We start from the raw sequence: 26,751 nt of genomic DNA on the forward strand, positions 1-26,751 counted from the left end.
TTATCTTTGGAGGGCGGAGTTTTGGAATGAGGGGGCGTGGCTAATTCAACAGCTCAGTCACGTGAAAGCTTCAGAACGCTAAAATCGCTCACAGCATTTTTAAGTGGTTTAATGCATTGAGATTTTGGAATGATCTCTTTATTGCTTTGAAATAGTGATTTCCATGATAACAACTTTACAAAACGAATGATTCACTTAGTTCTTTTAAAAAAAATAATTATTATTGTTACTAACACTTGAATATTTGAATGAATATTTGAATTAAAAACTTTACATTCCACTGATGGCACTTATTTGTGGGCTAATAACCCAGATAGCACACATACATCTCCAAGATGTCTGTTTTAGATCTTTTCATCTGGAAAGCATCACAATCTAATAAACATCTGCTAAACATCTTTAATATTTTATAATAGTAGGTGTCAGTTTACGGCTCAACGCATTCATTTGTATGGTATCCGCCAACGGTGATAACATACTAAACGCTGTTCATTCAAAGATCTTTTATAGCAAGATTACAACATCCGCGTTTTTACCATGAGAGAGAGTGTTACGACAGTAAGTGATCGTTTGCGGATACCATACAAATGAATGAAGAGAGCCGTAAACTGAACCTACCTGTCGCAAAATTGTACGCGCTACTCTTTTAAAACAGCGAATTTATCGTAGTAAACTCCACACATATTTAATTCAGAAAGGATTATTAGTATAAAACATGTTGAATATTAGCAGACAGTCGGTCAATTAATTAAGTTATGAGCTGTTTCCTAACAACAGCAGTTTATTCAGCTAACTGAAGCATCTCCTCCATAGACATCTTGTCTCCTCGCAAGTGAACTGCCCATAAAAAGTCTATGGGACCACCGCGTTGTGCATTGCTTTGCTAACCTTGGAAGCTCACTGGTAGAAGGGCTCTGCATGGACGTCAGGGCCATTATTTGATTGGTTTAGAAGACTCACGTGATCCAAGTTGACCGTTGAGCCAAGACATTCTACCGCGACCGTCTAATAGACAGTCTATGTGCGGTACATTGGCGAGGGGATAAGTTTGTTTGTGAAGGAGATCCTTCAGTGTGCTGAATAAACTGCTTTTGTTAGGAAACAATTCATCACTTAATGAATTGACCGCCTGCCCGCTAATATTCAACATGTTTTACACTAAACAATACTTTTGGAATGAACTATGTGTGGAGTTTACTACGATAAATTCGCTGTTTTATAAGAGAAGACACGGACAATTTTGCGACAATTTTGTATCAGTTTACGGCTCTCCTCATTCATTTGTATGGTATCCGCCAACGGTGATTTACTGTCGTAACACGCTAGGTAACCGTAACGCCAGAACCCTTCTAATGGACGGGCCTAACAACTTAGCCTAAAATAGCATAACGCGCGCGCGACGTTCTGTGGCGGTACACTGGCGAGGAGACAAGAGGCCGTTCCTTTTGAATGGATGTCTATGGAGGATATGCTTTTGTTAGGGAACATCTCATAATTTAATGAATTGACCGCCATTCAGCGAATCTTCAACATGTTTTACACTAAACAATCCTTTTGGAATGAACTATGTGTGGAGTTTACTACGATAAAATTGCTGTTTTATAAGAGAAGTCGCGGACAATTTTGCGACAGGTATGTGTCAGTTTACGGCTATCCCCATTCAATTGTATGGTATCCGCAAACGTTGACTCACAGTCGTAACACGCTAGTTGACCGTTACGCTCTCTAACTGTGGATATGTGTCCCCTATAAAAGATCTCTGGTGTATTTCAGTATAAAAGTGTAAAAGAAACTATTACTTCAGCAGACATATGAATAATGGTCCTGAGATATTTTAATACCCACACTGAAAAATCAAAATAGGAGATTTATTTACGTTCATCGTAGGCACGAGTAGTTGTAAAGCCCGTGATTGTTGATAGCGGGAACTTTCAGTGGATGAACGAAGAAATCGATGCAGTCATGAAAGATGCATAAGAATCAAATCTAACGACGTCGTAGTTTGCTGTTAAGTTGGTGTTACGTTTTTTATTTCCTATTTAATATTTTTAAAGGCACGAAGTGTACATTTTAGTTTTCTAAAAGTGTATTTGGCATTGAAGTTTTAGAGGGTTTCGTTGACACTATCAGGACCTTACAGCAAATTCACAATGGCGGATTTTCGGAAAAATGGTTCAGAGCTGGACAGCACATATTAAGAATAATAAATAAAACAAATACAGCCGGGCAAGAAACAAATAGATGCACAGAGACAAAGCCAGCTCTCATAAATAACAGATGTATTCATTTTATTTGGTTTTATCGATCTAGAATAGCGGCATCCTATTTTTTTTTAAAGGTAAGAGCGACCTGCAGTTCAGTTCTGCTTTTTATTATTATTATTATTATTATTATTATTATTATATTTATTTATTGCTGGAAAACACCTATAGAAAGAGTACCGTCGTATTTTATTAATCAGTTGAATGCACTTTTAAGACATATGCATATGTGTGTTTACGACTGTTTGACAGCGTAATATTTAGCGAATACTTATTTTACTGCTTTCTGTGCTTAAATATGTGCCTGGAAACCCACCAGCTCGATTAAGATCAGTAAACGCAGATTTGTAGGAATTAATCTGTGTACAGGGAATGTTCTTATTGGACTGCTGCTGGACACAAAACAAAAACTCGAAGTTTAGAGCACATACCTGTCCTGTAGGACATCAAAATGATTTTACAACTCCTATAGCACCCCCTGCGATCTGTCAACTTGTCCACATTAAAAGCAGCGAGTGTTCAGATAAAGGTTGCACAATATCCAATAAGATTGTAAGGATTAATCAAGAATAAAAAATTATCTTATTTCGCTTGGAACAGGTTAGGATAGGGTCTTTTAGGATAGGGTCCTTAAGGATAGGTTTGAATAAGGTCATTTTGGATAGGGTCCTTTAGGATAAGTTTGGATAGGGTCATTTAGAATAGGGTCCTTTAGGATAGGTTTGGGTAGGGTCCTTTTGGATAGGTTTGCATAGGGTCCTTTAGGATAGGTTTGGGTAGGGTCCTTTAGGATAGGTTTGGGTAGGGTCCTTTTGGATAGGTTTGGATAGGGTCCTTTAGGATAGAGTCATTTAGAATAGGGTCCTTTAGGATAGGTTTGGGTAGGGTCCTTTTGGATAGGGTTCTTTAGGATAAGATTGGGTAGGGTCTTTAAGGATAGGTTTGGATAGGGTCCTTTTGGATAGGGTCCTTTAGGATAAGTTTGGATAGGGTCCTTAAGGATAGGTTTGGATAGGGTCCTTAAGGATAGGTTTGGGTAGGGTCCTTTTGGATAGGGTCCTTTAGGATAAGATTGTGTAGGGTCTTTAAGGATAGGTTTGGATAGGGTCCTTTAGGATAAGTTTGGATAGGGTCCTTAAGGATAGGTTTGGATAGGGTCCTTTAGGATAGGGTCATTTAGGATAGGGTCCTTTAGGATAGGTTTGGGTAGGGTCCTTTTGGATAGGGTCCTTTAGGATAGGATCCTTAAGTATAGGTTTGGATAGGGTCCTTTAGGATAGGGTCATTTAGGATAGGGTCCTTTAGGATAGGTTTGGGTAGGGTCCTTTTGGATAGGGTCCTTTAGGATAGGATCCTTAAGTATAGGTTTGGATAGGGTCCTTTAGGATAGGTTTCTTCAACTTATGATTGGATTTGCAATAATTATAATTATTATAATTTTCTATAATTATAATTTTCTTTATTTATCACACATTATACATTTTGCACATATACGGTGAAATTCTTCTTTTTTCACATATCCCAGCTAGGCTGGGGTCAGAGTGCAGGGTCAGCCATGATACGGCGCCCCTGGAGCAGATAGGGTTAAGGGCCTTGCTCAAGGGCCCAACAGTGGCATCTTGGTGGTGCTGGGGCTTGAACCCCCGACCTTCTGATCAGTAACCCAGAGCCTTAACCACTGAGCTACCACTGCCCTACTTCGCATATCCCAGCCAAGCTGGGGTCAGAGCGCAGGGTCAGCCATGATACGGCGCCCCTGGAGCAGATGGGGTCAAGGGCCTTGCTCAAGGGCCCAACGGTGGCACCGTGGCGGTGTTGGGGCTTGAACCCCTGACCATCTAGTCATTAACCCAGAGCCTTAACCGCCAAGCCACCACTGCCCCTAATAGGAATAGGAATACTGTACACAATCCTTTAAGATTTATTGACTGGGGAACTGACTTAAAACTTATTTTGATTCCAGTTTCTGCTAACATAACCTTTGTGAACATTTGTACAACTCATCCAGTGGCACAAAATGTAAAATTCACATTAAATAGTACATAAAAACTATTCAGCAGAAGATGGTGCAATCAAATTATAATTACTGCCTTGTGATTAACACAGTGTTAAGATAGAAATATCTTGCATTACATGATTGTTTTATATGGCACTTATATGCAATGTAAATGTGTCTGATTTATAAGCATGAGTCGACATCTCTCTTGTTGCAGAGTGAGACATGGCAGAGGAGCGCAGACAGAAGCTGTGTTCAGTCATCCTGCCCACTGAATCCATGAAGGCCATGGCGGAGTCAGTGGGTGTGGGAACTCTGCAGGAGGACAGCTGTCTGGCCCTCAGTGAAGAGGTCAGCTACAGGATCAAAGAGATTGCACAGGTATGAACCACCAAAACAACACGACATACCAAACCAGTCAACTTTTACGTAACTCAACACAAATGACAATACATCCATTGTATCATTTGTGAGCTGCACCATTACCTCTTAGGTTTGTGTTCCTGACACAGTTCACCCAAAAATGAAAATTCTCTCATCATCACCCTCATGCCATCCCAGATGTGTAAGATTTTTAGAAGAATATCTCAGCTCTGTTGGTCCATACAATGCAAGTGAATGGTGACCAGAACGCAGAAGGTCCAAAAAGCACATAAAGGCAGCATAAAAGTAATCCATACGACTCCAGTGGTCTGAAGTGATATGATAGGTGTGTGTGAGAAACAGATCAGTATTTATGTCCTTTTTTTTTTTTACTGTAAATTTCCCTCCCTACCAAGTAGGTGGTGATATGAATGAAGAATGCAAATCCCCCAAAACAAAAGAAGAAAAATGTGAAAGTGGAGTTTGATAGAAAAAAAAACATGTTAATAAGCAGATTAGGCACAAGTAGAGGTAAACTGATATATTGGTTTTACTGGTTAATTGGTGCAGATAATTGCTTTTTGTAACTATCGGTTATCTGCAAAAATCCTGGCAAATATCCTGGCAGACATCGTGGCATTGATTTTGAAAATATGACTGATCATGCAAAAAAAATTCTTTTATTTAAGGGTAGTGATCATATGAAGCCATTTATTATCACATAGTTGTTTGGCTCCTTTTTAAATCATAATGATAACAGAAATCACCCAAATGGCCCTGATCAAAAGTTTACATACCCTTGAATGTTTGGCCTTGTTACAGACACACAAGGTGACACACACAGTTTTAAATGGCAATTAAAGGTTAATTTCCCACACCTGTGGCTTTTTAAATTGCAATTAGTGTCTGTGTATAAATAGTCAATGAGTTTGTTAGCTCTCACGTGGATGCACTGAGCAGGCTAGATACTGAGCCATGGGGAGCAGAAAAGAACTGTCAAAAGACCTGCGTAACAAGGTAATGGAACTTTATAAAGATGGAAAAGGATATAAAAAGATATCCAAAGCCTTGAAAATGCCAGTCAGTACTGTTCAATCACTTATTAAGAAGTGGAAAATTCAGGGATCTCTTGATACCAAGCCAAGGTCAGATAGACCAAGAAAGATTTCAGCCACAACTGCCAGAAGAATTGTTCAGGATACAAAGAAAAACCCACAGGTAACCTCAGGAGAAATACAGGCTGTTCTGGAAAAAGACAGTGTGGTTGTTTCAAGGAGCACAATACGACGATACTTGAACAAAAATGAGCTGCATGGTCGAGTTGCCAGAAAGAAGCCTTTACTGCGCCAATGCCACAAAAAAGCCCGGTTACAATATGCCCGACAACACCTTGACACGCCTCACAGCTTCTGGCACACTGTAATTTGGAGTGACGAGACCAAAATAGAGCTTTATGGTCACAACCATAAGCGCTATGTTTGGAGAGGGGTCAACAAGGCCTATAATGAAAAGAATACCATCCCCACTGTGAAGCATGGTGGTGTTACACTGATGTTTTGGGGGTGTGTGAGCTCTAAAGGCAAGGGGAATCTTGTGAAAATTGATGGCAAGATGAATGCAGCATGTTACCAGAAAATACTAGCAGACAATTTGCATTCTTCTGCACGAAAGCTGTGCATGGGACGCTCTTGGACTTTCCAGCACGACAATGACCTTAAGTACAAGGCCAAGTTGACCCTCCAGTGGTTACAGCAGAAAAAGGTGAAGGTTCTGGAGTGGCCATCACAGTCTCCTGACCTTAATATCATCGAGCCACTCCGGGGAGATCTCAAATGTGCAGTGCAACTTTGCATGACCTGGAGGCATTTTGCCAAGACGAATGGGCAGCTATACCACCTGCAAGAATTTGGGGCCTCATAGACAACTATTACAAAAGACTGCATGCTGTCATTGATGCTAAAGGGGGCAATACACAGTATTAAGAACTAAGGGTATGCAGACTTCTGAACAGGGGTCATTTCATTTTTTTCTTTGTTGCCATGTTTTGTTTTATGATTGTGCCATTCTGTTATAACCTACAGTTGAATATGAATCCCATAAGAAATAAAAGAAATGCCTTTAAATAAATAAATAAAAATAAATGTTTTGCCTGCTCACTCATGTTTTCTTTAAAAATGGTACATATATTACCAATCCTCCAAGGGTATGCAAACTTTTGAGCACAACTGTATATATATATATATATATATATATATATATATATATATATATATATATATATATATATTTTTTTTTTTTTATTAATGTTCACTTCTGTCTGTGCCCATCATAGCAAGGAAAGACTAAGAAAATGTTTCTATTGAAATCCATTTTAAAAACTATCGGGCGATTTATCAGTTATCTGCCTTTTCCACCAGCTTAGTTATCGGTTTGTCGGTATCAGCAAAATCCCCTATTGCTGGACTTCTATTGTGTAGCCTGGGAATACTCATTTTCCCATGTTTAAACAAAAATGTTTAATAAACCATAAAGGAAATGCTACACAAACAGGTTTTTTTCTCTGATATCTTACAGAAAAGCCTATGTGAGTTTGATTTATGTCTAATGGAGATTCCTGCGGCAAAACACATTTTTTGAATGTGTATTAACTGCAGGCACTATTCATTCATGTATGTGCGAATGTGCATTATCATCGTTTTTCATAATCAACCTTTTTCAACACTTTTATTGTATCAGCGTTACAGAGGATGTTATTGAAAAAAAATGGTCTGAGATAAAAATGTATATAAAAATACAAACATTTTGAATTAAAAAAACCCCCAAAACATCTGATTTGCTTGTTTTACCTCAATGGAGGACATACAATAAAATATGTAAAAGATATCCATGTGATGCTGAAAAAAAAAACCCAGTAAAAAAACAATGTCAACAAAGCCGTCCATGTTTACATGTTGTTGCATTCAGTGTGAACGGACCCTTACACTAACAAAAGAATGTATCTTTCATTGCACCTCTCAGTCGTGCAATGTGTCACACTTTTCCAAAAGGGAAATTGCACAGAAAAATGCTGATGGTTTTGTTTGTGTGTTGGTGTCATATCTCTCATAGGATGCACTGAAGTTTATGCACCATGGAAAGAGGCGCAAACTTACTACTAGTGACATCGACAACGCTCTGAAATTAAAAAACGTAGAGGTGAGAAAACTGAAATGTGGGTTTCATGTACTTCAGCCACTAACTCGCACACACACAACATTCAGTACAGCTTCACGAGCTCCTTGTCGCAAACAGTGTTTTTCTTGAATTATGTGTATGTGTCTCCTTTAGCCGCTGTATGGCTTCCAGTCTCAAGAGTTTATCCCGTTTCGCTTCGCAAGTGGAGGCGGGAGAGAGTTGCACTTCTATGAAGAAAAGGAAGTGGATCTCAGTGACATCATCAACACACCCCTCCCACGAGTCCCTCTTGATGTATCACTCAAAGGTGACTAATCAGTATCATATGAAATCAAATATTCCAATTTAGAAGCAGTTTTTAGTGACTGACCCATGCAATTTAATTAAAGAAACTAGCTGGTCATTTCTTTCTGTCTTTCAGCTCACTGGTTAAGTATTGATGGTGTCCAGCCTGCAATACCTGAGAACCCACCCCCAGGTAAGAGAGTGTCCATTTGTTCACATGTATATTTACCTAACCTCTTCCTCCAGGGTCAGGGAAAAGCTGGGGTGTATTCGGAATGGCACACTACTTGTTTTGTTTTTTTGCATTGTGTATGTTGTGTACAGTCTGCATGGAATAGCTGGATGACCAACACACTTAGTGGTATAAGTGTAACTTAACGCTTGAATTTTTTTGGTCCAATCGCAATTTTAGTCTTTTAACGAAAATATCCTTTTAATTTAGTCAATGTTTCCTCATGTCAAATTCATACATTTTAGTCCATTTCATATCATTTTAGTAAAAAGAAACGTGTCAAATGGTAACAATCAAAGACTAATCCATATTCAAACAATCTTTTAAATAAAAAAAAGTATTAAATTAAACCTGTATGAATTATGCCTCTCATAGTATGAACTTAATAAGACCTTGTGTTTAGGATTTTGTACTTTGTAAAGCGTATTGTTATGGCTCAAGTTCAAAATTCAATGACAGGATCATGAATTAATTAACAAATAATTTATTACATTTAATGGTAACACTTGACAATAAGGTTTACATTAGTTAACACAAACTAACAATGAACAATACTTTTACAGCATTTAATAATCTTAGTTAATGTTAATTTCATCATATATTAATACATTTTTAAAACCAGAAGTTGTGTTTGTTAACATTAGTTGATGATTATGAACTAACAGTGAACAGTTGTGTTTTATAAACTAGCATTAACAATAAATTAATAAATACTGTAAAAATATATTGTTCGTTGTTTGTTTATGATACCTAATGCATTAACTAATGTTAACAAATGGAACCTTATTGTAAACTGTTACAAATTTAATAAAAGAGCCACAGTGGCTTCAACTTAAATTGCTTTTTCCAAGAAGTGACGATTTTGTGGTCTTAAATACTTGGGATTTGGGGTGGGTAAAAATAAAGATTTTCCAATGCATCACAATCTTCATTTGAGCGATCTCGATATCGATTCTTAAATTCCAAGATTGATCTTTCACACAGGGCGCAACCCTCTACTACAATGAGAGGAAGTCACTCGTATTTGCAACCAAATTTCGCGCAATGCGACTAAAGTGAATATATTTGGCAACTGGCTGGTAAATATTTAGATTTCACTCACCAGTGATTGTGTAGTATAGTGGTGGAGTATTCAGCATTGAGATCCTTTCACAGCATGTTGAGAGTAAAAGTTGTTCAGTGTTCAGTGTCTAAAGCCAAAATGCGACCAAAATTATAAAAACGAATCAAATATAATTAGTAAAATTAATATTTTCATAATGTACCTAGTTAAAAGGCCCCCTGTTTAATTAACAGCATTAGCTGGGAGAGAATTTCTTTCAACTGTAAGCAAAAGGGATATTATAACTGAAATACACCCATATGAATCAATATCGAATTTAATCGGATGGGAATCGAATCATATCAAGAAATCTGTATCAATACCCAGCCCTACTTGGGATGGAAACGCTGCTTTATTCGCAAATAGTTTTTGCAATATTACGATTTTGTGCATAAATTCAAGCTGTGATCTGTATGTAATTTCTGCAGCACCAAATAGAATTGCAAAAATAAACATTAACTACGTTTCCATCCTACGTTTCATTTTTTTTTTTTTTTTTTGACAAAAGGTGTAGCGCATCAAAAAGTTTACCGATGTAGCTGATGGAAACGCAAATTATCGCTAAAATTTCACAAGTGTCGACATAATATTTTTCAGTTTAACTCTAGCGCATAAACTCTATGTCGATACTTCAAATGTCGAAACAATCTGGTTTGGAAACACTTTTTGCATTAACGCAAAAATATAGTGTCATATGACAGAATTTACCCGAATTGTTAGCCTGTGTTTATCATGACGACAGTATACATCCTTGAAAGCCAATTTATTGTACGTGAAGCATTACTCGCACTGTTATGGATTGATCTTAATGGCGTACCTGCACAGATCCGATGCTGCAAACGCATCTGCGTCAGGACACTTCCAGGAGTGCCAACACAAATATCTTGTATCATGCACCTGTCATCGACAAGTGCATGGAGAACAAATGAATGGCCACTCTTTTCGTGGTAGACATCCGTTTATTTATTAAAGTTGCTTTTCCACACCATTCAAAATAATAGACGGCAGTCACGGAATTAGCCCACAATGCAAAAAACATATAATTTCTGATTTAAATTAAAAATAAATACACAATACTAGGAGAAAAGCATCAGTGTGCTTTTTTGGAACACTAACATATAGCACAATTCTATTAAATTATTTAGTTTACTTTTGAAAAAACGCCAGAAAAGTTCCCTGTTTTAAATTAAATAAATTACCAAACGAATAAAGCATTAAATAAAAAAAAATAAATTACCAAACGAAAAAATAATATTGTTAGGCCTATATATATTGTTAGGCCAGATGCTGCCTTTTCTTTACACAAACTTAAATTAGCCTTATACTGTTCTGTAGACAAAAAAAGTCACTGAATGACATTTACAGCGTGTTCTCTTTTTTTCAAGACTATAAACTATCAGAACTATTTGTCCAATGCGGAGTTCACTTTCAGAAAACAAGCTTTTGAACATTTTTAAAACTTTTAAATATTTTAAATCTAACCCTCTTTACCTCGGATCGCATTTGCTGAGCTTCTGCTCATTTTCTTCAGAAAATGTAAATTGCATTATGACACTAAAATTAATTTTAGATGACAATCAAATTCAGTTGATCGTTAAAAGTTGCTGGACAAATATGCGGGTCATAATGCAGTTGTGATGGCGACGCTTTAGATTAGATGACTGTTCAAAATAGCCTATTGAATATCAGGAATGTATCATATGTAAACCCTGATATTACACCACATCACTGTTTCTTTAATAGTTGTGCACACAGCATATACACATGGATGGATGGTCCTTATACTAAGACCAAAAGTTCCCCCACTACTTGGTGCAGGTTGCCAGCTTGAACAGGGCCATGACGATTCACTTTCGGGTCAGAACCGGTGGCAACCTGCGATAGGTGCAACATCAGGACCAATATTACAGTCCTATCAGAAGGGCAACTGCTCCCTTTTGATTGCAATTCCTCCTCTTCTGATTGCTTTTATTTGTGAAATTAAAATGGCAGTAAGCTGGCTAATTTAATTGAATTGTCTCAATACTCTCGCCATTTTACAAAGACTTCGGGGGGAAAAATTAGGGACATCTGGGAGGCGAAAGGTACATAATTAGCGATATACACACATTGCTATATGGAAACGGCTTAAGGGCAGATTTCTTTTGCGATAAACCAAAACTTATGCGACAAAGTGTTTTTTTAAGCATGACGTCATCACGCACACCATTTTTTTTGATAAAAGGCAATTTGAATGGAAACAGGCAGAAGACAGCAAATTGTTTTACGCATTTTCACTTTGTCAATAACAAAGGAGCGCGAAAGTGGATGCAAGTGCAAGGTTATTGTTTTCATTGTTGCATTAAACATTGTTGGAACAAACAAACAGATAGTCCCGCCCCCAACTCACGCCATTGGTCCAGTCACTGATATTGTCGCTCAAAACAAACAGAAAAATTTTCATAGCACCACAGAGACACAGTGTTTACAGTATTCAAGAAAATTAACCTATGGATGGCTTACTTATAGTTGTCTCTGCATATTAAACTGGGATAGAAGAAAGAATTTTAACACCGAAAAAGTTACAAACGTCAGCTTTAAATTTGTAACTTAGATGGAAACATACTGTAGCTATTGTTAGTGTATTGGTAAATCTTGCAGTGTTGTTTCATTCTTGTCATATTTTCGTAAGTAGTATGTTTTAATAAAAATTATTTAATTATTGTTAAACAAAAACACTTTGTCAACTAATATTTTCATCAATAATTTTGTTGACGAGATTAACATTGGATTAATGAACCAGAAAATAAAATCAGACATGACATTTTAACATAAAATTGAATAAAAATGTTATTATAAATGATTTAGGCATTATGTAGTATATACTGTACTGTGCAGTATGCAGGAAGTGGTACGCTAGTATTCTTTTCCGAGCATGGTGAAAGTTATAAAAGATATCCTTAAAGCATAATAGCTAACAATTACTTTTTGCCCTCTTCTCCCTCCGTTTTGTCATTTTTTACTCTTATTCAGCCCCTAAAGAGCAGCAGAAGGCAGAATCCACAGAGCCTCTCAAAGCTGTCAAACCTGGACAGGAAGAGGAAGACTCTATCCAGGCCAAGGGTAAGAGTGCAACCTCTGCAGAAGTCAAAGGTCAGTAAATAAGTTGTCTCTGGCTTTCTAGTTCATTTTGTGCTGTTGATTTTGTAACTTCACTCACATTTCTCTCTCATGGGGTTTCAGGAAAAGAGAAGCTCCGGATGAAGCCGCGCAGCACACATGAGCTCTCAGTTGAGCAGCAGCTGTACTATAAAGAGATCACCGAAGCCTGCGTGGGCTCCTGTGAAGCCAAAAGAGCGGTACGTCTGTGTGTGTGAATCCTATTGTAATTTCGTTCCTAATATTTTCGTTTCAGTGGCTTAAGGGCAGGAATGCGTTGCCACACGAAACTTGTACTTGTTTGTTTTGATTATGGGGGGGGTGGGGGGTTACCTCCCCCCATCCCCCCTGGAATCTACACCCTTGATAACTGTGCTTGCTTTAGCCTAGTCCATTCCTTGCTCTAACTGCTATTTGTACCTGTAAATAAAAATGTGGGTGTAATTGTGCCACCAGGAGGCGCTGCAGAGCATAGCCACAGACCCAGGACTGTACCAGATGCTCCCGAGGTTCAGTACCTTCATCTCTGAGGGCGTGAGTACATTCCTCAGTTAATTGTATAAACACACACAAATAAATGTAAAGCACACTATTTAGCATCTTAATATTGTTGTTTTTCTACTTATATTTGTGGTGCAGTCATTTATTGAAGGGATTTTTTTCATCCAAATTGTATAACTGGTGTCATATTTGCATCACAAGAGTAAGTGTTCTCTCTCTCTCCCTCAGGTGCGTGTAAATGTTGTTCAAAATAATCTGGCTCTGTTGATATACTTGATGAGGATGGTGAAGGCTTTAATGGATAATCCAACTCTATATTTAGAGAAATATGTAAGTAATTCACACATTACCTATTATACATATTTACACAATTATTAAATATATATAATCTCAGCAAAAAAAGAAACGTCCTCTCACTTTCAACTGCTTTTATTTTCAGCAAGCTTAACGTGTAAATATTTGTATGAACATAAAAAGTTTCATCAACTAAGACATAATCTGAACAAGTTTGACAGACATGTGACTAACAGAAATGGAATAATGTGTCCTTGAACAAAGGGGGGTGGGGGGGGGTGGGGGTCAAAATCAAAAGTAACAGTCAGTATCTGGTGTGGCCACCAGCTGCATTAAGTACTGCAGTGCATCTCCTCCTCATGGACTGCATCAGATTTGCCAGTTCTTGCTGTGAGATGTTACCCCACTCTTCCACCAAGGCACTTGCAAGTTCCTGGACATTTCTGGGGGGAATGGCCCTAGCCCTCACCCTCCGATCCAACAGGTCCTAGACGTGCTCAATGGGATTGAGATCTGGACTCTTCGCTGGCCATGGCAGAACACTGACATTCCTGTCTTGCAGGAAATCATGCACAGAACGAGAAGTATGGCAGGTGGCATTGTCATGCTGGAGGGTCATGTCAGGATGAGCCTGCTGGAAGGGTACCACATGAGGGAGGAGGATGTCTTCCCTGTAATGCACAGCATTGAGATTACCCAAAATGACAACAAGCTCAGTCCGATGATGATGTGACACACTGCCCCAGACCATGACAGACCCTCCACTTCCAAATCGATCCCGCTCCAGAGTACAGGCCTCGGTGTAACGCTCATTCATTTGATGATAAACGCGAGTACGACCATCACCCCTGGTGAGACAAAACCATGACTCGTTAGTGAAGAGCACTTTTTGCCAGTCCTGTTTGGTCCAGTGAAGGTGGGTTTGTGCCCATAGGTGACATTGTTGCCGGTGATGTCTGGTAAGGACCTGCCTTACAACAGGCCTACAAGCCTCAGTCCAGCCTCTCTCAGCCTATTGCAGACAGTCTGAGCACTGATGGAGGGATTGTGCATTCTTGTTGTAACCCAGGCAGTTGTTGTTGCCATCCTGTACCTGTCCCACAGGTGTGATATTCGGATGTACCGATCCTGTGTAGGTGTTGTTACACGTGGTCTGCCACTGTGAGGACAATCAGCTGTCATTCCTGTCTCCCTGTAGTGCTGTCTTAGGCATCTCACAGTACAGACATTGCAATTTGTTGCCCTGGCCACATCTGCAGTCCTCATGCCTCCATGCTGCATGCCTAAAGCACGTTCACGCAGATGAGCAGGGACCCTGGGTATCTTTCTTTTGGTGGTTTTCAGAGTCAGTAGAAAGGTCTCTTTAGTGTCCTAAGTTTTTATAACTGTGACCTTAATTGCCAACTGTCTGTAAGCTGTTAGTATCTTAATGACCGTTCCACAGATGCATGTTCAAAATATTTTTTAAACCCTTTACAATAAAGATCTGTAAAGTTATTTGGATTTTTACAAAATTATCTTTAAAATACAGTGTCCTGAAAAAGGGACGTTTCTTTTTTTGCTAAGTTTATATATACACTGGTGGCAAAAGTTTGGAAAAATTTACAGATTTTGCTGTTTCAGAAGGAAATTGGTACTTTAATTCACCAAAGTGGCATTCAACTGATCACAAAGTATAGTCAGTACATTACTGATGTAAAAAACAGCACCATCACTATTTGAAAAAATAATTTTTGATCAAATCTAGACACGCCCCATTTCCAGCAGCCATCAGTCCAACACCTTATCCTTGAGTAATCATGATAAATTGCTAATTTGTTACTAGAAAATCACTTGCCATTATATCAAACACAGTTGAAAGCTATTTGGTTCTTTAAATGAAGTTTAACATTGTCTTTGTGTTTGTTTTTGAGTTGCCACAGTATGCAATAGACTGGCATGTCGTAAGGTCAATATTAGGTCAAAAATGGCAAAAAAAACAAAAAAAAACAGCTTTCTCTAGAAACTCATCAGTAAATCATTGTTTTGAGGAAAGAAGGCTATACAATGATTGAAATTGCCAAAAAACTGAACATTTCATACAAAGGTGTACACTACAATCTTCAAAGACAAAGGACAACTGGCTCTAACAAGGACAGAAAGAGATGTGGAAGGCGAGATGTACAACTAAACAAGAGGATAAGTACATCAGAGTCTCTAGTTTGAGAAATAGACGACTCACATTTCCTCAGCTGACAGCTTCATTGAATTCTACCCGCTCAACACCAGTTTCATGTACAACTGTAAAGACAAGACTCAGGGGTGCAGGTCTTATGGGAAGAATTGCAAAGAAAAGGTTAGAGTGGGCAAAGAAACTCAGACATTGGACAACAGATAATTGGAAAAGAGTGTTATGGATCTTAACCCCATTGAGCTTTTGTGGGATCAGCTAGACTGTAAGGTGCGTGAGAAGTGCCCGACAAGACAGCCACATCTATGGCAAGTGCTACAGGAAGCGTGGGGTGAAATGTCACCTGAGTATCTGGACAAACTGACAGCTAGAATGCAAAGGATCTGCAAAGCTGTCATTGCTGCACGTGGAGGATTTTTTGATGAGAACTCTTTGAAGTAGTTTAAGAAGTTCTGAACATTTTTTTTCAAATTGTAATAGTAATTTTTCACGTTATTAATGTCCTGAATATACATTGTGATCAGTTGAATGCCACTTTGGTGAAAAAAAGTACCAGTTTCTTTCCATAAGAGAAAAATCTGTACATTATTCCAAACTTTTGGCCGCCAGTGTATATATGCCCTTACGATTAATAAAAACACCCTCTCGAATGAAAGGCTAATCTTTGCAAGGTGTGTATGCAGTGTGTTTTAATAATACAGTAAACTATTTTTTATCTCTAATGATCAAGCAAAAATGTATTTCTCATGAGTTGACCCCTTTAAAAGCAACATTCTTTCTTTTTCCTCTGTCTGGTTATGGTAGCTGCACGAGTTGATCCCGGCAGTGGTGACATGTATTGTCAGTAAGCAGCTGTGTTTGAGGCCTGATGTGGACAATCACTGGGCTCTGCGAGACTTTGCTGCACGCCTGATGGCTCAGAGCTGCAAGACCTTCAGCACCACCACAAATAACATCCAGTCACGAATCACCAAGACCTTCACAAAGGTAGTAGAGAATGACAGTGCACTCATCTGAAATGAGTGTGCATGCAAACCGTTATCTGGGCAATTACAGTGTAAAGTACTTCCATTTGTTTGTGCAATCATAAACCCTTGTAGGCAGAGTGCATAGATCATACAATTTCAGTCTAGTTTTGTTTTTTCAGTTTAGATTGGGAAATGAACTTATGTACAGATATGGCAAAAACTCTGTGAATTGAAATGCACAATTCAGAAATCAGAATAGCCTCAGAATGGAGAAAGATTGACATGTAGGGCTATATTTTCTAAAGGAGCGTAACACTGTCATAGAAATATGCCAGAAAATCATCAAGGATGCAGTTAATGCACAACAGAATTCTTCTAATTCATTGCACGCAGTCCATTTACACTACCAACGTCTTATGAATGTAAAATGAAAATATGAAAATAAAGAGTCTCTTGATCCCTATTTTGCAACCATGACATATGGCTGATTGAAAATGTTGATTTAGAAAAGGTGCACACATCACGTGAGGTGGAGAAACAATGTAATTCCCTTAAAAAAATCCATTATAGCAGTATAAAACTGTAACATACAGACCTAAATGAAAATTTTAAAGGGACATTTTTTAAGTGGAATTGTTTTTGGATTTTGTTTTGTCCAAGTGACACAAATATACCTGGTAGACCAAAGTACAGGAAGTGCTTGATGTTAAGTCTCTCTCTCTTGCTCTCTCTCAGGCATTGTTGGATGATAAGACACAGTGGACGACTCGTTATGGATGCATTGCCGGACTAGCTGAACTTGGGCATGATGTGAGTCTCACAAATGACAAATTCTTCTTTATTAGGGGTGTTGACTGTAACTACTGCATTGCATTTTGCAATGCTTTGACCTTATGCAACGTATGCAGATTGTTTTTTTTTTTTATCTAAGCATTAGTTTGTAATTAATATTTCTGTCTTATAAAGTATCTCAGTTTTTAAACATTCTTGTTTGTTGGTCAGACATGGAGAGTAAACTGTAAATCCGTCTGTTACTTTTCATGCAGGTGATAAAGACACTAATCATCCCGCGGCTGTCTGTAGAGGGTGCTCGTATCAAAGCTGTGATGGATGGGCCAGTGGTGTCGAACATCGAAAAGATTGGCGCAGATCATGTTCAGAGTCTGTTATTGGTAAGCCCTTCACTGCAGATTGGGTCATTCTGATGAGCACTAGTACCAGGTCTGTCTGTTGTTAGTTATGCAAGGCCATAACATTTGATAATAGGGATGCACAGATGTATCAGCTGCCAGTATTTATCAGCCAATTATTAACCAAATGAAAACCATTGGCATAAGCTTGAAAATGCTGAGATGAAAAACCAATGGTTTATTTACAGTTAATTTGTAAAACACTTTGTAAAAACTCTGAAATTAAATGCACAATCCAGAAATAATAATAGCCACAATATGTAGAAGTGTTGACACTCCCAAGAACGTGTAATATTTCACTTTTATTCTTTCTCGTTCTCACGTTAATGTGAAAAACCCCCCGCCATAAGCAGGCGTGACAGTTGTGAAAGCGGCACTTACATGTAGGCTACATGATGAGGGATACCATTCAAAATGCTCTAAACCAGCAGACTTTGACTTCTGAGACATCGGTATAATATCCATTAATGCAGCATGGTTGATTGAATTAAACTTTCTGCTCATGCCATCTTGGACTTACAGTGACACCTAGTGGTGTGGATGCAGCATCATTCAAAATCAGTAGTTTTCAGTTACAGATGTCATTGTAGAAATTCACTATTTACAATCAGCCAGGATTAATTTAATCCAAGAGTGAAAGTGTCCAATAACAAGATTTACTGAGATTAAGCGAGTAGTATTCAGCTGCTCGTGATTCTAACATGGCAGCCCCCATGGGGGCGCCCCTGCCTCATGTAGAATAAAACAGCTTTTATAAGGTTACTGATTTGACAAGAGTCCTCATTTCATGTCATGGTTTTATACATATGTTTCAAAATCACAATTTATTTCTTTAGGAGTTTACTGAGGGCACCTTTAAGATTGAAATTGCAGTATGGCCTTGCACGATTATTAAACCTTAAAAGGCTATCCCTGTGTTTCAATCAGCTCCCTATGTCGTGAATCAGTATATCGTGAACACAAATTTGGGCAATGGCAAGGGTGTTCATCTACTGAACATTGGGACACTTACGACTCAATCACCTGTGGCACGTTAACGAGCTCACGCATTGAAGCGCAGCTGTTATTAATCAACAACATCGCTGTATAAATTATACTATCGTTCATTTTCGTTGAAGATATTCAAACGTACTGTGTTATTATAACAGATAAATGGTATAAAGAAATAAAAATATATTGGAGTGTTTTTTAAACCTTCTTTTAAAAAGTCAATATTTAAAAGATTGTTTCACTTTCATGGTAATTATGAATGAAAGACTTTACAAACAAAATCTCTTTTAAAGAGAAAATAAGGCTTGGACTTCATAGTTTTACACTTGTGCTTGTTTTCTTACGACTTGAGAGACTTCAGAATACATGACGACGTTTCCAGTAAAAGAACAAAGTGAGTGTAAGGGGGTTTAGAGGAAAGGAGGAGGCGAGAACCGGCTTGACAACTTAAATAATAATTTATTAACAAAAAACAACCAAAACGCACAACTAAAAACACACAGTACAGCTGCCTGCAATTCTCTCTCTCTCGAACTGTCGTCCCCGGCTGCCTTTATCCCTCGCACGCCCCATCAGGCTGATTGGGGACCGGGTGTGTCTCATTCCAGCCCGGCCCCGCCCTCCTCGGCTCTACACTCCTCCCGGCGTTGCCTCAGGCCGGGGAGCCCCCGGCATGACGTACATCCCCCCCCCCCACACTTCCTCTCCGGGGGGGGGGGCGTGCCTTATGCCCCGACTGCCGGCGGGTCCTCTCCGCCTTCCTCGACCTGGGAGGAGACAGGAGGGGAAAAAACACAAAATGGCGAGGGAAAGGCCAACACGGAGCGACAGAGAGAGAGAGAGGAGAGAGAGAAAAAGAAACTCACCGGTTCTCTGATGCGCCGTCACGTGGTCCTCGATCACTACTCCACCCTCTCAGGCGGACTGCAGCCGCTCCTCCCCGGGCGGACCGGAGTCAGACCTCCGACCCCGAGCGGACAGAACGCACCTCCGCGTTCCCGGCGTCCCGTGGGGACTCTCCTCCGCCCCTGGCAGCGGCCCTACCACTCCAGGCGGTCGGGGAGTCGCTTCCCCCCCCCCCCCCCCGCGGACGGCAGTGTCGAGGACTCTGCGACGGGAATCCCTCCTCCTTCCCGGGTTTTGGCACAAGTGTAAGGGGGTTTCGAGGAAAGGAGGAGGCGCGAACCGGCTTGACAACTTAAATAATAATTTATTAACCAAAAACCCAACCAAAAACACACAACTAAAAACACAACACAGTACAGCTGCCTGCAATTCTCTCTCTCTCGAACTGTCATCCCCGGCCGCCTTTATCCCTCGCGCGCCCCATCAGGCTGATTGGGGACCGGGTGTGTCTCATTCCAGCCCGGCCCCGCCCTCCTCGGCTCTACAGTGAGCAATGATGCTCCCTGGTTTTTTACGGTGCATTGTGGCATTGTGAGTGAAGGTTTCAGTGCACTGGAACGATTTTGCGAATGAGACGGCCCTAAAAATTGCCAACTCACTGATCAGTGCCCTGACTACTGAACTAGGGAGCTGATTGAGACACATCCAGTGTTTCAAAATATAATCTGCATTCAGTGCTTCAGTCAGTGCTGTGTGAGCAAGCGGCGCCCTCTAGCGGTCCGGACGGCATAATTAATGATCCATTATACCAATATAATACAGAATTTAAAAGGGGGTTTTGTTTCTTTTTTATTTTTCAATGATGTGGTTGACATTTCTGTGGAATTGTCCAACATATACTGTACATAGTATGAATGTTTAATGTTCTGTCATACAGTACACAGTACATGTGTGTAAAATGTGAGTTCTGCTGTTTTGAACTGCAAAAACAGAAGTGCAATGTTGTAGAAGTACAAAATAACCTTTTTTTTCTTATCAGTTATCACATTTAGTTATTTTTTTGTCTCTTTTTAATATGTTTATTATATTTTTCTATTTATCTTTTATTGTGGCTCTCTTTTAAAATTTTGACCCATCATTGTTCAACAAATCCAATCCATTTTCAATAGAAAGTATTTATTGTTAGAACATAAAAAAGCTTTTGTACCACTTTGTAAATTTTTAAGCATAATTCTCAAGTAAAACAGTGATCTGATGACAAAATAAGGTGAGTTGCAAAATATTGTTATTGGCCTATAGTTTATGTTAATATCAGTATCGGCCAAATATTTTTATATCGGTGCATTCCTATTTGAAAAAATTAACATGGCAAACATGGCCATGGTCTAGCTGCTAGTGCCAGTGGTCTCACATCTTGAGCCATTTACATTAATGGACTTACACTGTGTTCAAACCAAAGGCAATTATGAGTCCCATGAGTATGAGCAACATCAGGTCAAAATCCAATGCTGTCAGAAACACAAATTGTTATCCCTTTTTCTCTCTCTCTCTCATTCTGTGTTTAGAAACACTGTGCCAGTGTTGTTGCAAAAACTAGGCCGCTTCCAGATGTGGTGGATCAATATAAAACAGATTATGGTTATCTGGGTCCCATGCTTTGTTCACACGTGGTGAAGGCCCGAGCACAGGCTGCCTTCCAGGCCCAAACCGTCAACAGAACAACACTCACCATCACACAGGTGTGTACATCTGTAAAACATCTTCTGTAGAGCTGATTGGAATCATAAGCTGAAAGTTTCCCTGATTGATACAAGTAATTTATCTCTTGTTATGCAATGATCACTCTGTGTCTCTCTCTGCAGCCACGCCCAACTCTGTCAATGTCTCAAAGTAGCTTGGCAGCCTCCAGTGGTTCCCGCACACCCAACATCATTAAAGTGCCCAGTTCTCTCACCCTCATGTCCACTCGCCCTGGAATGCCCACCCAGCCATCACCCTCAGCAACCAAGTATATTGTCATGGCAACAAGTGCGGGCACTGCCTCCACACAGCAGGTAAAGGAGTTTGACGTGATCCATTGATTGTTGTGTTGTTGTATTTAGTAGGGCTGCATGATTATGACAAAAATCATAATTGATGATTATTTCCCTTCATATTGAATTTTGCACTAAAATTTACATTGAAATACTTTAGTTGGATCAAATGCATGCCATATTCTTTATTTCAGCTACACATCCAAAACTGAGAACTGTGTTCCTGAATGACTTTATTGCCGTTTTATACACCAGTGAATCAAGATTAGTTGCTAAATGGTTGTTAACTGGATGTAGACCGATATATCGGTTTTACATATTAATCTGTGCCGATGGTTGCCTTTTGGAACAGTCGTTATCGGCTAAAATCTAGGCCTACTGCGATAGTTGCCATTAGTTTTTTTCATCATTTCGTCATTTCAAAATAAGAGTCATCTGTGTGATTCTTTTTTTTTTTTTTTTACTTAAAAGTCCTGCATTGTGCACCAAATTGGATTTTTTTCTGGTTATTTTGGGGATTTTGGTTGAACTGCTTCTGGGGTTTTATTTATTTAGGACTCTTTGTCAGTGCCCATCATAGTAAGGAAAGAATAATATTTTTTTTGACATTCTATAAATCGATTTTAAAAACTGTAGGCGGATTAATCGGTTGTCGGCCTTTCCACCCACATTAGTTTTCGGTATCGGCAAAATCCATTATTTACCTTTGCACGGCAAAATTCCATTGGCGAATGACAGTTCTCAATGGGAATCTGCGTGATCGTGAATTTCATGTGAGAGACTTCCGGTGGTGAAGAATTTCCCCTTGCAGATTTTTGTTTTCAAGCTTGGTGAACTTTGACAGGTGAATTTGCAGTGTTGACCAATAGGAAGTTGCTTGGTTTGGCAGTGGCCTCTGTGTGGGCAGTGCTTACACAGCAACGCTGAATACACACAATGGACAAGGATATCATTTTAGCAGCGAGTTTCTTCTTAACTTCATTCTCCCAGAGTAAAGTGCAGCAAAAAGAGACTGCTTGGCAGTTATTTTTCACTGATTTAACACGCGCTCACTGTCCACCTACACCATCTTTGCCCACAGAATTTCGCCATGCTAAGGTAAATGTGACCATGCCTTTACACAATTATGTGATCTTCAGAAGTTGTTGACCAAAATGGGTTTTGGCCTATATTTCAATAAAATGATAAAGAAACAAAAAATTGCTTAAATTGAATATTTATTTTACAAAGTATTTACTCTAAATTCACCCATGCCGATCATTTGAAAATGCCAAATTAATCACCCTGGCCGATAGTCAGTGGGCCACTAGTCTTCATAACATAAACTTTAAGTAACAAGGGTTTTATCCAGCAATATATTTGGCAATTATTTATATACACATCTATATCTATTAATGAAATTGTAATTTTCTATACGTTCCTCAATAACAGATACGATTTAGTCAAAACTGGGTTATGACCTTGAAAGCGGGTTAGACTATGATCTGTCCTGTGACAGATGAATTATGTTCAACTATGCTCATATTGAGAGAAAACAGAGACCATTTTATAATCCACATTTGGTTGGACAATCACAAAACTGCTGATTTAGTTACTGCGTTTTGGCTTTGTAGGACAGTATAGGTCACTAGGGTGTCTGCAGAGGCACTAAAGCAATATTAAACCCATAACTAGATATGCCTGGAATAGAATGTGATAAAATCCATCACATGTTAGAGAACACATAAAAGAAATTAAAAAGAGAAATTCTTTACGGAATGCCCCACATTTTAAAAGTCTTTTTCCAGAGCCCTGATTAATTTCTGACCATGGTCTGAGCTATCATTTAAATGATAATGATTATAACTAGTGCCTCAAAAACTAATCAGTAACAATCGATAATAAAAATAATTGACAAGAAATTTCATTATCGATTTGGCGGAGATGCACGGAGATATCCTGTCAGTGAGTTTACAGTGGTGAAAAATGCATTTGCATGATAAAACCGTTTGAAAAATTTTGTTGACGAGTCGAAGTGGAAAAAACACGACCCATGTTGTCCAGCGATTGCTTGTGCAGTTTGAAAAAAAGAGTTGTTTCTATCCAGCGCATAACTTACATTTTACCATTATTTTTCCCAGAAGCCCTGAACTGCAAGGTGAAAAAAAATATATTGATTGAAATCTTAGATGTCTTAGGTGGTTTTCACACTGGGCACGTTTGCCGCGGTCCGAATCCGAGCGCGATTGTTGCACCCCCTGCAGCGTTGGTCTGGTTTCAGACACACGTAGGATTCTGTCGAACCCCGGTGCTTTTCTGTCATCAACTCGCGTCATCACAAACGTGCACATGATGGAAAGCACAACTTGGGTCGCTATATTTGTTTTTTTATTCATTTTGTGTCATTATGTGCACCAGAGTGAACGATACTTGCGCCTCTGTACTTCGCATGCCGTAATTCAGCAGTTGTACATGTCCAGGGGAAGGCGCTCAAATGATCTTATTTGAGGACACAGCTGGTTTCACGCTCACTCACGCACATATATAAAAGGCACCTCACTTTTTCTGTGTCCCGCAACGTTTCCCTGCCACTCATAGTGCACGTGTGTGTTTGTTTTTGTGCAACTGATGATGTCATCATGCTTAAATCGGCAAAAACGCATGCACAAGTCATTTTACTTCCTGAACAAGTGTGGACCCGAGTACAGGTTGCTTTCTCATTCATGCGGACTGTGCCACAGTTCCATTTCAACGGAACTCAGACCACCTCCTACAGGTAGTTTCGGGCTCGGTACTGTGGTCCGCTTCCACAAAACACCTTTCACATTACCAACTTTTCATGCGAACTGTGCTCTGTTTTGGACTAAACTGCCAGTGTGAAAGCCCCCTTAGTGCCTTCCTGAGCCTATGTCGTACAAATATAAATTTTGTTTCTCTACAATTTTTTTTTTCCTTTAAAAATGTATTTTCAATGATTTAATCTCTAAAAAAATGTTTTCTTTCTATTTTTTACTCTTTTTCCTTTTTTCTCTGTGTATTTTTTTCATCTTTTTTCTGTGTACATTTTTTTTTCACTTTTTTCTCTGTAAAAATTTTTTTCACTTTTTTTTTCTGTGCAAATTTTTTTTCTCAAAACATTTTTTTTCAATGATTTCATCTCTAAAAAAATGTTTTCTTTCTATTTTTTACTCTTTTTCCTTTTTTCTCTGTGTATTTTTTTTTCACCTTTTTTCTCAAAAAAAAATTTTTTCTCACTTTTTTCTCAAATGTTTTTTCCCTTTTTTTTCTGTGCAAATTTTTTTTCTCTAAAAAATTTTTTTCAATGATTTCATCTCTAAAAAAAAGTTTTCTTTCTATTTTTTACTCTTTTTCCTTTTTATCTGTGTATTTTTTTTTCACCTTTTTTCTGTGTACATTTTTTTTTCTTCACTTTTTTCTCTGTAAATTTTTTTTTCACTTTTTCTGTGTAATTTTTTTCACCTTTTTTTCTCTGTAAACATTTTTTTCACCTTTTTTCTCTGTCAATTTTTTTTCACTTTTTCTGTGTAATTTTTTTCACCTTTTTTCTCTGTAAAAATTTTCACCTCTTTTCTCTGTAAACATTTGTTTCACCTTTTTTTCACCAAAATGTTTTCTCTCCTAAGTGCTGTGTTTATTGGACAAAGTATGAACACGAAGCGCACACTGTTTTCTCAAGCAGCTCTACATCTTCTTTTAACTTGACACAGTGTTGAGGCTTCGCTCCATGAGTTCATTGATTTAGGTTTTTTGAGTCATGCCTTTAAACACAGCACTTAACAGCTGGTTGACAATACGTTTTTTGATGGTTTCACACGTGCTCAAATACATTTGAATAAAATACAGAAAATGTGCCTTTTTTTATCCGATTAATCGAAGAAATAATCGAAGATTAATAGATTATAAAAAAAAATGTTTTGGTTGCATCTCTAATTATAACAAGTGTCTGTTTGGGACTTGAGTCCTTTTAATCTCAAATCTGTAATCTGTCACTACTGTGGATGTAATTTCTCCCTCCAGGTGATCACTCTCAGTTCCTCACAGTCTGGAACTCCCGTCACTAGTACAGTCCCAAGCACTCCCACCTCATTACAGCCACTAGTCAAATTGGAGTCTGGAAACACAGGAGCTGTGGGCGGCTCACGTCCTTTGCAGAAATACATTGTGGTGTCTTTGCCTTCATCCTCTTCCTCACTGGAGAGTAAGAGCTCAGGCGTTTTGCCCTCCTGTACCTCACCCATCAGCATGGAGTCTACTGTGAAGCTGGAACGCTCCGAATCCCTGGCCGCAAGCACACAATCACCACACTGACACACACAATTTACACATGCATTAACACTGTATATACAATGAATACTTTCAAGAATTAACACTCAGTCAAGTATACACCTAAATGTATCTGCATACGCTACATACCTGCACACATACAGTGTTGCCAATGTGGCTGCAAGGACAGAAGCTGGAACAGTGGCTACCACACACACATCGCAACTTTGCAGAAAAAGACAGGATGGAAGGTGATTGTGTCTAGTGATAAGAAAATTGCTTTAAATGTGTGTGAAGAAAGCACAGGACTTAGCAATCTTTCAATAATAAATATAAGGAGGTGCTAAAGGGGACTGGAGTGATTTATCTGGATTGTGTGGATAAAACAAAAAACAAAGACTTGTGGGTGTTATGCCTCCATCACTGTCTAACATTCACATGTATAATTATGCACGTATTTGTGCTTGTTGACAGAAAACTGGGCATTTGTAGGGTTTAACAAACAGTTTAATTGATTTACTATTTCATGCTCATTTTTTTTATCTTCTGTAATAAAGATGATTTTTAAATGTGGTTGTCATTTTGTGGTTGCCTTATGAAAGTTTGTCAGTTCTGACATAGAAACCATAGTGGGGTTTGTTTTATTAGTAAGGTCTGATATAGTTTGTAATATTCTATTATAGTCAAAGGTAAACATTTTAAGGATTAAAGCATAAATGAATGCTGATTCTAAAACAAGGTAGAAGGTAATCTTTCTCAATATTGAGAATTTTTAATAGAATTATTAATAAACGGATGTCACACAGTCTATGTTTTAAATGAATAGATACATTATGCCCTCATACAGGTTCAAAAAAATTACCCTAAAAAAATTCAATCAAGGGGACACTGATTGTAAGTATTTAAACCACAAATGTAACAATAAATACAATTTTTTTTTTTTTT

The 26,751-nt window shown here is 38.6% G+C and overlaps 1 protein-coding gene across 2 annotated transcripts; it reads left to right on the forward strand.

Annotated features, from left to right (window-relative positions):
- Positions 1–1,587: 1,587 nt before the first annotated feature.
- LOC127433926 (transcription initiation factor TFIID subunit 6-like) lies at positions 1,588–26,334 on the forward strand. 2 transcript variants are annotated; one of them, XM_051686310.1, is made up of 15 exons: positions 1,588–1,632; positions 4,475–4,638; positions 7,729–7,815; positions 7,948–8,101; positions 8,216–8,272; positions 12,426–12,545; positions 12,636–12,751; positions 13,008–13,085; positions 13,281–13,382; positions 16,321–16,503; positions 17,220–17,294; positions 17,531–17,656; positions 21,076–21,249; positions 21,373–21,564; positions 25,561–26,334. In XM_051686310.1, the coding sequence occupies exons 2-15, from the start codon at positions 4,483–4,485 to the stop codon at positions 25,849–25,851; spliced, it is 1,911 nt and encodes a 636-aa protein (XP_051542270.1). In that variant the 5' UTR covers positions 1,588–1,632; positions 4,475–4,482; the 3' UTR covers positions 25,852–26,334. The 2 variants fall into 2 exon arrangements, with proteins under 2 accessions (XP_051542270.1, XP_051542264.1); XM_051686304.1 differs by lacking the exon at positions 1,588–1,632 and adding an exon at positions 1,911–2,338.
- Positions 26,335–26,751: the final 417 nt, after the last annotated feature.

This window comes from Myxocyprinus asiaticus, chromosome 4 (assembly GCF_019703515.2).
Source record: "Myxocyprinus asiaticus isolate MX2 ecotype Aquarium Trade chromosome 4, UBuf_Myxa_2, whole genome shotgun sequence".
In the NCBI taxonomy this organism is placed as follows: domain Eukaryota; kingdom Metazoa; phylum Chordata; class Actinopteri; order Cypriniformes; family Catostomidae; genus Myxocyprinus; species Myxocyprinus asiaticus.

Bases quoted from the DNA above. Each gene is read 5' to 3' on its own strand.
- LOC127433926 (XM_051686310.1), top strand. From the start codon at position 4,483: ATGGCAGAGGAGCGCAGACAGAAGCTGTGTTCAGTCATCCTGCCCACT. The intron at 7,816-7,947 runs GTGAGAAAACTG...TGTCTCCTTTAG, and splicing joins TGAAATTAAAAAACGTAGAG to CCGCTGTATGGCTTCCAGTC. The intron at 8,273-12,425 runs GTAAGAGAGTGT...ACTCTTATTCAG, and splicing joins ACCTGAGAACCCACCCCCAG to CCCCTAAAGAGCAGCAGAAG.